The following is a 13,730-nucleotide window of genomic DNA, read 5'->3' as shown; positions in this document are numbered from 1 at the left end:
CAAAGGTTCATTAAGCAGCCAAAAAATGGAATGACAATTTTCATTCCTCTGAACATGAAAAAAACTCCAAATCTTGAAAACATGCTGATAAAAAGATGACAACTTTGAAAGATCCAGGCACTTAGGGTCCATTAAAAATAAAGGTTTATCCAGTCCAAGGTTTCCCACAGTCCTAAGTAAAGCACAACCAATCGCCCTCCAGCTTGCATTTATAGGTCCATCAAGAAGTCTTTGTAAGAAAAGCAGCCGAAAAGCTGCAATTCTGCTCTGGATATGAACCAGTCCTTATCTCCCTTCTTCCTTGGGTAAAAATAAAATACTCTGAGGAATCCAATGGAGCTTGTCCCAAAAAAAGTCAACAAACACTGCTTGAATCTCAGCTATCAACTTCACAGGAGGATCGATACAAACCAATTTATGCCATAAAAGTGAAGCCACTAAATTATTTACAATAAGTGTTCTTCCCCTATAAGGCAAGTTTGGTAGAATCCATCTCCATTTGTCTAAACCACCTTTAACTTTTTGCAAAACCCCATCCCAATTTTTTTGTACAACATCGTCATCTCCCAAAAAAAACTCCTTCAGGAAGAATTGGTCTCCCTTCATTCCAGTCCCCTAATAAAAAAGCTTCACTTTTTTTCCAAAGTCTTCTATCAGTCTAGATTAAACATGTATGTCATTTTGTTTATTAATCATTACTATAAGATCATCGGCATAAGCTGATAAGCAAACATTAACATCACAAGATGGTATCCTAACACCATCTATATTCTTCCTGACTGCTTGTAGAAGTGGTTCAATAGCAATAGAATATAACATTCCTGATAATGAGCATCCTTGTCTAATACCTCTATTGACCTTGAATGGAGCGGATAAGCCACCATTAATCTTAACAAAACTCTCAATGTCACTATAAAGAATTTTAATCATGTTTAAAAACTTCTCCTTAAAACCAAAAGCTTTTAAAACATTCCATAAATAAGCGTGCTCCACCCGATCAAACGCTTTCTCTTGGTCTAAAGACAACAAACCACAATTGATATTAAATAATTTGGAAACCTGTATAATATCTCTAATTAAAGAAATATTGTCAAAGATTGACCTGCTAGGTATGCAATAAGATTGATTTAGATGGATCACCTGCCCCATTACCTTAGTCAATCTGTTAGCCAAAGTTTTAGAAAGTAATTTGTAATCACTGCACAGAAGGGATACCGGCCTCCAGTTCTTAATCTCAGTGAGACGGAAGAAGAGTAACCACTGCCCTTCGGCAGCTCAACGGCAACCCACCCTTTAGCAAGCTCTCATTGAACACCTCCAGCAGGTCACACCCTATCTCCGACCAAAACCCTTTCAGAAAATCCACTGGAAGCCCATCCACACCAGGAGCCTTTCCAGACTCCATGTCTTAGAGTGCTTTATGGAGCTCTCCTAGAGTTAGGCTACAATCCAGTTCTACATTGGACTCTTCTGAGGTCTTTGGTAGATCATCTAAAAAAGGAGATTTCCCCCCCCTTCCGGCTTAATTTCACTTCTGTACAGGGACTGATAAAACCGAATTGCTACCTCACGAATCTGTCTGGGATTAGATAACAAAGTACCATCCTCAGAACGCAGAGCATGAATTAAACGTTTCTGCCCGTTCTTCTTCTCATGACCAAAGAAATACTTGGATGATGCATCCATCTGATCAATATTTAAAAAATGAGCACAAACTAATGCCCCTTGTGCTTTATGCTCTAATGGACGATATGAATAATAATAAAGTAATGGGCGGTATGAATAATATGTAATATAAACAATACAAAATTGGCCTTACTTCTATTGCACTATTGCGATAATGTGTGTTGATGACGCAATCTACCCGTGAAACTTAGAGCCACGAGCTGCAACTGACTGCAGCGCATCATCAAAAATCATAATAATCAAACTAAATCATGAAGATTATTAATGTTAATAATAATATAGGGAGCCCACAACACCAAAAAACATTCAAACATATATTGTCCCTGTTTTTCAATTAATAGATAATAACAAATTAGTTTTTTAGTGGTATTTGGACCACTGGAATAGGAAATGTCCGCGGTTTCCACTTCAGGAATCTGGTCACTTTATTGTATGTTATTCGTTTTGTATCCTTCTGTTATTTTATTCATCGTTAACAAACAAACCACATCCATCCCCGCACTTTTGAAAAGTTTGCTGCGCCCCTGATTCTAGGCCAAATCGCCCATCCCTAGTTCAAACTCTGGGCGCACGCACACACACACAAACACACACACAAATGCACATACACAGTCACTCACACAGATACACATACACAGAAACTCAGACACACACACACATACATACACACCCCATATGAAAAAAACCTATATGGTTCATATATAGCGACCATATATTTTCCTTACTTAAATCAGTCAGAATTCTTATATGTTTAATGTAAGTCCCATATATGTCATACACAAAATCAGACCGTTTATGGCCCATTTCATACTAAAAAGCACACAGAAAACTTTTGGGTCATGTATGAATACTGCAAAAATCTTATATGAGTTTTACATGTAAAATGTATGCAATGGTATTAGTAGAAAATACATGATATTCATATACAAATCATATAAAGTTCTTATACTGAATCATATGCTAGTCATATTAAAGTCATATAGGATTTATTTATATTTTGTGTCATTTGTTTATAGGCTTTTTATACAGATTTCATATGTTTTTAATAGGGAAATGGTGTGTTAGCTCTTCAAGTTTATATAATATACATATAAACTACATATAATAATCCTACATGATTTCAGTCAATATTACAACATCTCTGCATATACTAACCATATATGATTTCAATCAATGACATACACAAATTTGTGATGGAAACACTTTTATTTCAACACAAAATGAAATAATCAATTTATACTCCACATGAGTAATTTACAATTCCAACTTGATAGCAAACTGAACTTTGCTCAGGAAAAAAACAAAACCCAAAAAACAACAACAAAATACATTGAAGACTGTGTCATGGCCATCAATCAAAGATAATGAACGGATTAGTTCACCCCAAAATTAAAATTGACTGATCATTTACTCACCCCCATCTCATCCAAGATGTTCATGTATATTTCTTCAGTGGAAAAAAAATTACGTTTCTTGAAGAAAACATTCCAGGATTGTTCATCATATAATGGTTTTCAATTGCAACCAAAATGTTTAAGGTCCAAATCAACGCCGTTTCAAAGGGCTTCATAGCCTCTGCGTGATCCCAGATGAGGAAAAGGGTCTTATCTAGTCAAACGATCAGTCATTTAAAAAAATGAATATACTCTTCAACCTTAATTGTTCAACTTACTCAGCTCTGCGAGGTGCCAAGGATGACCTAATCACGTGGAAATGGTCACATAGACGAAGGCAGAAGTCCCGCCCTCGTGTTTACGAAGCGCTCATGTGAAGACTAATAAACGCCCTTTAGCAAAAACACTCAATTTTCAACTTCAAAATCATCCAATATCGTTATTTTATATTTTTTTTATTGGCTAGAAGGCGTTTGTATTAGTCTTCACCTGAGCGCTTTGTAAACACGAAGGTGGAACTGCATTGATTTGGATCTTCAGTATTTTGGTTGCAACTAAAAACCATTATATGATGAAAAATCCTGGAATATTTTGTTCAAAAAACTGAATTTCTTTTTGACTGAAGAAAGAAAAACATGAACATCTTGGATGACATGGGGGTGAGTAAATTATCAGGACATTTAAATTTTTTTTTAATAAAGGCCTTCAGAAGAGAAGCTATGAATTTTTTATTAGAAAAATATCCATATTTTTGACTTTATAGACTAAAATATCTATCTTCCGGCAGTCAACCGTGCGTGTCTACTTACACCAAAAGAGTGACCTCTGACCTGAAGCATGATGTATTGATGAATGCGGTTATGCAGAGAATAGAGGAAAACAAAACACTGGTCACGAATTTGAATTTAAAGAGGATTCGATATAAGAGAAGCGCTTGATTTTGTTGCCCAGAGAGACATTGAAGCTTACGCTACTCCTACATCGCATCACTCAGGTCACTCTCTGGACGCAAGTCGTCTGCCATGAGCTGGTTATTTTAGTCAATAAGGTTATAAATATGGATATCTATATCAGTATCTATATCAATTGCTATATTAACTTATTTTACATATTAACTTTACTATATTAACTTACTTTATAATTTTACATACACATACATATACATTTAGTAATTATAGTACACATATTAAAGCTTTATTTGTTGTGTTCTGAAAATAAATGAACGTCTTATGGGTTTGGAACGACATGAGGGTCATTTAACAACATACATTTTTTGGGTGAACTAAACGTTAAAAATTGACAAAGTTTAATAAATACTGTAATAATGTATTGCTCATTGTTAGTTCATGTTAGTTAATACATTACAATAAAGTCTAATTTGTTAACATTAGTTCAAGTCTTACAACTCACATTACATAAACTTCTTTAACACTTCCCGTTCAGAACTGAACCAGTCCTCATGGGATGAAACAGTCTGTGGCTGAACCTGTTCTTCTTGCGTGGTCTTCAAATGTTTTCATGAAGATCTTTCTGTGTGGAAGAAAAAGAAAATCTTCTTGACCACCCCTTTTACATACAGGAATATTAGAAACACGTTTCAATATAATGTTTTTTTCAGTATAACAATATTCTTATACAGTAACTTACTTTCTATTACAAAATTGTAATATTGTACATCATTTAGATTCATATGTTGCAGTTACATGAATGCAAATGATAGAAGTTTATATTTTAGCTATATTTTAACTACATTAGAGCCATTTGCAAACTCAAGTTCACTAAAACATTAACTCTTTTAAAGTGAATTGGCACAAAATAGACTATCAATGATGACAAAAGGAACATACCGGTAAACATCACATTACATTTTTTCTAACTTTTGCTTTTTGTCAGTGTCACACAGCTTTCACTGTGTCACACAATCGTTTTATAACGTTATCTATGCAAACCATGTGCTTTAGGGTTTAACTTAGTTATCAAATGACATAGTTAAACAACTAGAATAGTTGTTTTTTACATTTGATCATTTAGCAGACGCTTTTATTCAAAGGGACTAACAAATGAGGAGACCAATCATACAGTTTACTTTAATACAAATATAAGCATTTTTCACTTGTTTTTGCACATTAAATACTTGTAATTTAATTTTTGCACGTGCGCGCAGCATAATTAGGCTTAACGTTACCTGTACGTTACTTAACAATAAGGCTGTGGTACCGACATGATAACAGAAACGAACAATTTACAAATCTTTTAGCAAATCTTGCCATTAAATAAGTTAACATTTGCATTGAGAACGACATGACAAACACAATTCTTACCTGGAGCTCGACACTTCGCGGTCCCGCTGGGAGGCAATCATATCACGGAGACAACAAGAACCCGCGATTGATTTCCTCCTGGCCGCGGCGCGTTGACGCATGCGCAGTTTGCGATTACAGAACTAAGGCTATTTTTGTTACAGAAATCTTCATCGTCTAAGCCTAACGCTAACACTTTACATCGTCTAAGCCTAGAGTGTGTGTTTAATTATTATTTTTTAAATATTGCTAATATTGCTATTAACAAATAGTTTGTATGGGTAGAACATGACGAAACAAATATATGGGAATATACTGCAATTATATGCAAAATAGCCTATATTAAACGAAATATAAAGGAATAAAGGAAACTAAAGCCTTTTTTAATATAGCTACTGCAATGTATGCATATTGACTATATTTATAAAATATGGCTATATTTTAACACATACAATATTTAGTAATTAAGATATAAATAGTATTACATGTAATATCCATTAAGTTGTATCCTTTATTGTGTAGCCTTACTGTAGATTGAATTTCCCATATTAATGTGAATGCATGTACACACATAAACACTTTTACAGAATGAGTTACAACAAATTTCTACTTCCCATCATACTTCTGATTTAAAGGAGGTTAAATGTTAAAATTAATTGTTATTTAATGTGGTTTTGCTCAAATTAATAGAAGGAGATAGGGTGAAATAGTGGATATAGTGAGGTTGACTTTTGGCCAAAAAGCAATAAAACTGTTACTTTTATTAACAATAATACCGGTGCACTTTTCAGGAGTTATAGCTCTTTGCTAAATATGTAGGAACATGCCAGTGTGCTTGACTTGTGTTATTGTTAACTGTATGTGTGTGTATATATATATATATATATATATATATATATATATATATATATATATATATATATATATATATATATATATATATATATATATATATATATATATATATATATATATATATAAAACCCTTTGTAATTGTTAACATTTTCATAAGTAACTGTAATATAATAGCACTTTCTCAGTAACTGTAACGGACTACAGTTCCTTTATTTTGTAATATATATATTATTTTGTTCAATATATTTTTGGGTATATCATCACATGCACATCAAATAAAATGACATACATTATGATATATAAGTAAATATATTGTCACATATTTTTCTAATTGAAAGCAGCAATTCCTCATGTATTATTAAATATTGTAATATATTTATCCTGTATATTTTTAATATGCAGTTAAATAATTTAATATATTTATCATTCACATATATAAGGAAATATTTTCTTTGCGTTAGGGTTACCCATTTTTATTCGTTTTACTTGCTAATTCATTCACTAAAGTAAAATCTTACTGATTTGCAGGGGTTGTATTTAACACAATCCAGCATATAGTTTTTTTTACAGTGTAGGACATATATGATTGAAAATACATGAATATTGTACAATTTGTATATGTGGTTTTTGCAGCATATATGATCCTTATAGTTTTCTATTGGAACATATAAGAATCACATATGTTTTTAGCAAGACTTTTCCATATGGGACACCACGCACACACAATCACACACACTCACAAACTCGCACACACTCGCGCGCACACACACACACACACTCTTACTCACTCATGCACACACACACACACACACACACACACACTTACTCATATTTACTATACTCGCATTTACAACTATAAATGTGTGATCTGTACAATGTAACATTGATTACACCCACACACACACGCACACAGATACACACAGATACAATTACACACACACACAGACAGAAAGAGACATGCATGTTTGTTTTTGTGAAATATGGGGACATTCCATATGCGTAATGGTTTTTATACTGTACAAACCGTATTTTCTATCCCCTTACACTGCCCCTAAACCTACCCATCACACACACGCGCACGCACACGCACACGCACACGCACACACACACTACCCCTAAACCTACCCTTCACAGGAAACATTCTGCATTTTTACTTTCTCATAAAAACTCCTCCTGTGTGATTTATAAGCCTTTTGTAAAGTGGGGCCATGGGTAATGTCCTCATATTTCACCCTCTCCTGTAATACCTGTGTCATACCCATGGCATCATACACATTTGTGTCCTCATATTTCACAAAAACAAACACACACACACAGTCACATAAACACACAGACAGACATGCGCGCGCACACACACAGTCACATACATACACACACACAGTCACATACACATACACACACACACACACACATATACAAACACACACTCACAAACTCATGAACACGCATAAACTCACTCAAACTCACTCTCACAAACTTAGTCGCATACACACACACACACACACACTGTCACATTCACATACACACACAGTCACACTCATTCACTCACACACACACATACAACAACAAACTCACACACAGTCACGTACACACTCAGTCATGAACACAGTCACACAAACTCACACACAGTCACATACACGCACACACAGACATGCACACATACCCAGTCACACACACACACATACACACACACACAGTCACACACGTTTGTTTTTGTAAAATGTGGGGACATTCCATAGGCGACACTCACTCACAAACAAACACACACATATATACACTCATACACACAGTCACACATACAGACACTCTCTCACACACACACACACACACTCACATGCACACTCAGTCACATACACACTCACTCATGAACACAGTCACACAAACACACACACTCACAAACTTATACACAAACATACACACACAGCATCACTCTCTCTCTCTCTCTCTCTCTCTCTCTCTCTCTCTCTCTCTCTCTCTCACACACACACACTCTCTCATACACAAATACACTCACACACACACTTTCTCTCTCACTTTCTCACACACACACACACACACACACACACACACACACACACACACACACACACACTCTCTCATACACAAATACACTCACACACACACTTTCTCTCTCACTTTCTCTCACACACACACACACACTCTCATACACAAATACACTCACACACACACTTTCTCTCTCACACTCACACACACACACACACACACACACACACACACACACACACACACACACACTTTCTCACACACATTGGGTTTCCATGTTTAATGGGTCTTTCCACTGAAATAATGTTGTTATACTGTACAAACTGTATATTCTCTCCTCTAATCCTAACTGATGTATTTTAACAACATGAACTAATGAGTATTTATATATATTTCATATTGACAGCATTGTGTTATTTATTTATTTAGTGTAAGTGCTCATGTTTAGCTTTGGAGATAGACTTAATGTGTGTCATTGTTCTCTACAGGTTGAGGAGCTGTGGTGTCACAGCTGAAGGTTGTGCTGCTCTGGCTTCAGCTCTGAGATCAAACCCCTCACACCTTAGATATCTGGATCTGAACGGGAATAATCTAGGAGATTCAGGAGTGAAGCTGCTCTCTGCTGGACTGGAGAATCCTCTCTGTAAACTGGAGACACTGTGGTAAGATCATACGTGACTCTGATATGAAACTGAGTCTCTGTGTGTGACGAGCAGGGCGGGCAAGAGCCGTGAGGGAACGGTGTGAGGCCGGTGGAGTGATTGCAAATGAGCATCACCTGCGCATCACACTGTGAATTTTATAATTTAATGTATTCATAAAGTAACAAAATTGAAAAGAGGAATCAAACTATTGTTACATTTAGAGCTGTCACTAATGGTTATTTTTTAAGTAATCGAGTATTCGGTTGATTATTTTGACGATTAATCGAGTAATCTGATTTTTTGTGGTAATAAAAATAGACCTAAGCAAACAATGGCCTTTAAAATGATTTAAAATACAAAAATAATAACAATGGGGCAATAATATTTGGTTCTAAAAGTATCATAGTAATCATATAGTTTTACACAACACTGTTGAAATAAATAATATAATATACATTGAGACGCACTCTTTACAACCGCTTACAAAGCATTAAACGCTGTTGTTGGTTATTTAAAATATCTAATGGATGAACTCCTCTTGAACATTTTACTACTTGTGACGACCTGAGGAAGGAGGACCCAAAAGCAGAAGAATGCTTAACTTCAATTTATTGAAACAATAATAAAGACAGTCCAAACCGCAAGACCCCAAAACAGCTCAGAACTGAAGAGAATGGTCAGGCAGGCAGGAGGTCAGAATCCAGGACAATCAAATCCAAATCATGAGGCGAGAATCAGTGTCAGACAAGCAGGATAGTCAGACGAGGAGCAAACAAAACCAACAGAGACATCCCAACTGACGATCAGAAACAGGCAGGTGTTCACAGCAGAAAGCAGTCCGGAAAGGCCAACGGTAACCCAGAACAATCCAAACTCCAGCGTCAGTAACAGTCCAAATGTTCAGCAGTAAGAGAGCCGTCCAACACCGATTATGCTGACTGGACCTGTAATTAGATTACGCATTATTTTGTATGTTTTAATCAAATTATGAAATGATTTACACTTGAATAGTTTAATTAAACAGCAATATTAAATGTAAATACACATTCTGCATTTTTACTTTCTCAAAAAACTCCTCCTGTGTGATTTATAAGCCTTTTGAAAAGTGGGGCCATGGGTAATGTCCTCATATTTCACCCTCTCCTGTAATACCTGTGTCATACCCATGGCATTATACACATTTGTGTCCTCATATGTCACAAAAACAAGCACACAAACACACGCACACACTAATACATACATAGACTCTCTCTCTCACACACACACACATGCAAACACGCACACACTCATTAACACACACATAGACTCTCTCTCTCACACACACACACTCGCAAACACACGCACACACTCATTAACACACAATTAGACTCTCACTCGCAAACACACGCACACACTCATTAACACACACATAGACTCTCACTCACAAACACACGCGCACACTCATTAACACACACATAGACTCTCACTCCCAAACACACGCACACACTCATTAACACACACATACAGTCCCTGACAAAAGTCTTGTCGCTTGTGTACAAATTGACCTAAAGTGCCGCTGAAATATATTTCTAATCAAGATATTTTTACAAGAAATGGCTCATTTTAATCCCACCAGCTTTTGTGATAATGTTTCAGTGAAAAACTAAACGTTCAAAAAGTATTCTAATATTCACAGCTTGGTAAAGTCCATTGAGTCCATTTTTGCAAAGACACAAGTGTTGTCACCTTGTCATATGAGCTTCCCCTGTGACTAATAATGGATCAATTAGGTCTCAAGTGTGTATAAAAAGAACCCCAGTTCGCTAGACCTTCACATCAACTGCAACTAGACCTCTGCAAACATGCCTAAGATTCACCCAGAGACTAAAGTTTTGATTATCAAGAGGCTGAAGACCAGATCCACTGCTGATGTGGCAGACACCTTCAATGTGTCTCAGCGTCAAGTACAGAGGATAAAAAAAAGATTTGAAGAGACTGGAGACGTTTTTGACAAGCCCAGGTCAGGCAGACCCCGCAAGACAACTGCTCACAAGGACCGTTTGTTGGCTCGAAAATCCAAGGCCAGCCCATTTTCCACTGCAGCAGAGCTCCACGAGACCTGGTCACCTGAAGTCCCTGTGTCAACCAGAACAGTTTGTCGGATTCTGTCTCGAAATGGCCACCATGGTTGAATCAGTGCCCAGAAGCCAGCACTAAACAAAAGACAATTGAAAAACCGTGTGGCATTTGCCAAGGCCCACAGCCTGCTAAAAGGATGGACGCAGGAAAAGTGGCAGAAGGTGGATTTTTCAGATGAATCTTCTGTTGAATTACACCACAGTCGCCGCAAATATTGCAGGAGACCTACTGGAGCCAGAATGGATCCGAGATTCACCCAGAAAACAGTGAAGTTTGGTGGCGGAAAAATCATGGTCTGGGGTTACATCCAGTATGGGGGTGTGCGAGAGATCTGCAGGGTGGAAGGCAACATCAATAGTCTAAAATACCAAGAAATCTTAGCTACCTCTTATATTCCCAACCATAAAAGAGGCCAAATTCTGCAGCAGGACGGTGCTCCATCGCATACTTCCATCTCCACATCAAAGTTCCCCAAGGCGAAGAAGATCAAGATGCTCCAGGATTGGCCAGCCCAGTCACCAGACATGAACATCATTGAGCATATGTGGGGTAGGATGAAAGAGGACGCATGGAAGACGAAACCAAAGAATATTGATGAACTCTGGGAGGCATGCAAGACTGCTTTCTTAGCTATTCCTGATGACTTCATCAATAAATTGTATGAATCCTTGCCAAACCGCATGGATGCAGTCCTTCAAGCTCATGGAAGTCATACAAGATATTAAATTCATATTTTTGTATTTGCAGTAAATTTGTTCAATTTCTGTATAGGCGACAAAACGTTTGTCTTGCCAAAATTTGACCTTTCTGTCTTGATTAAATGATACATATTTTTTCTGTGAAAATTATTTATTTCAGTGCATTAAGCATCATTTGGGAGGGTTTTAGCTTTTCATATGAGCTATTTCTAACACCAATTAATTAATTAAAAGTCAGGTTAATATCAGGTATTTCTAGAAAATAGATAAGCGACAAGACTTTTGTCAGGGACTGTAGACTCTCACTCACAAACACACGCACACACTCATTAACACACACTTAGACTCTCACTCACAAACACACGCACACACTCATTAACACACACTTAGACTCTCACTCACAAACACACGCACACACTCACACACAATCACTGCTGACGTAATGACGCAATCGGTCACCAGACACACGAGAGCCAATGACATTTCACAATCACTGCTGACGTAATGACGCAATCGGTCAGCAGACGCACGAGAGCCAATGACATTTCACAATCACTGCTGACGTAATGACGCAATCGGTCACCAGACACTCGAGAGCCAATGACATTTCACAATCACTGCTGACGTAATGACGCAATCGGTCACCAGACGCACGAGAGCCAATGACATTTCACAATCACTGCTGACGTAATGACGCAATCGGTCACCAGACGCACGAGAGCCTATGACATTTCACAATCACTGCTGACGTAATGACGCAATCGGTCACTAGACGCACGAGAGCCAATGACATTTCACAATCACTGCTGGCGTAATGACGCAATCGGTCACCAGACGCACGAGAGCCAATGACATTTCACGATCACTGCTGACATAATGACGCAATCGGTCACCAGACGCACGAGAGCAAATGACATTTCACAATCACTGCTGACATGATGCAATCGGTCACAAGACCCACGAGAGCCAATGACATTTCACAATCACTGCTGACGTAATGACGCAATCGGTCACCAGACGCACGAGAGCCAATGACATTTCACAATTACTGCTGACGTAATGACGCAATCGGTCATCAGACGCACGAGAGCCAATGACATTTCACAATCACTGCTGACGTAATGACGCAATCGGTCACCAGACACACGAGAGCCAATGACATTTCACAATCACTGCTGACGTAATGACGCAATCGGTCACCAGACACTCGAGAGCCAATGATATTTCACAATCACTGCTGACGTAATGACGCAATCGGTCACCAGACACTCGAGAGCCAATGAGATTTCACAATTACTGCTGACGTAATGACGCAATCGGTCACCAGACACACGAGAGCCAATGACATTTCACAATCACTGCTGACGTAATGACGCAATCGGTCACCAGACGCACGAGAGCCAATGACATTTCACAATCACTGCTGACGTAATGACGCAATCGGTCACCAGACACACGAGAGCCAATGACATTTCACAATCACTGCTGACGTAATGACGCAATCGGTCACCAGACGCACGAGAGCCAATGGCATTTCACAATCACTGCTGACGTAATGACGCGATCGGTCACCAGACACACGAGAGCCAATGACATTTCACAATCACTGCTGACGTAATGACGCAATCGGTCACCAGACGCACGAGAGCCAATGACATTTCACAATCACTGCTGACGTAATGATGCAATCGGTCACCAGATGCACAAGAGCCAATGACATTTCACAATCACTGCTGACGTAATGACGCAATCGGTCACCAGACACACGAGAGCCAATGACATTTCACAATCACTGTTGACGTAATGACGCAATCGGTCACCAGACACACGAGAGCCAATGGCATTTCACAATCACTGCTGACGTAATGACGCAATCGGTCACCAGACACTCGAGAGCCAATGATATTTCACAATCACTGCTGACGTAATGATGCAATCGGTCACCAGACACACGAGAGCCAATGACATTTCACAATCACTGCTGACGTAATGACGCGATCGGTCACCAGACGCACGAGAGCCAATGACATT

The 13,730-nt window shown here is 38.0% G+C and overlaps 1 protein-coding gene across 1 annotated transcript in view; it reads left to right on the top strand.

The window, feature by feature from the left end:
- The window catches only part of LOC137084577 (NACHT, LRR and PYD domains-containing protein 12-like), a 391,414-nt gene that overhangs the window by 18,896 nt on the left and 358,788 nt on the right, over positions 1–13,730 (top strand). The window contains exon 6 of the mRNA XM_067450866.1: positions 8,728–8,901. Within this exon, the coding sequence (XP_067306967.1) occupies positions 8,728–8,901 (174 nt within the window). The remainder of the gene's footprint in view (positions 1–8,727; positions 8,902–13,730) is intronic.

The sequence above is a fragment of the Pseudorasbora parva genome, chromosome 8 (assembly GCF_024679245.1).
Source record: "Pseudorasbora parva isolate DD20220531a chromosome 8, ASM2467924v1, whole genome shotgun sequence".
Lineage (NCBI taxonomy): Eukaryota > Metazoa > Chordata > Actinopteri > Cypriniformes > Gobionidae > Pseudorasbora > Pseudorasbora parva.
The sequence above is the reverse complement of the archived record's forward strand: the minus strand, read 5'-3'. Positions and strand labels throughout refer to the sequence as shown.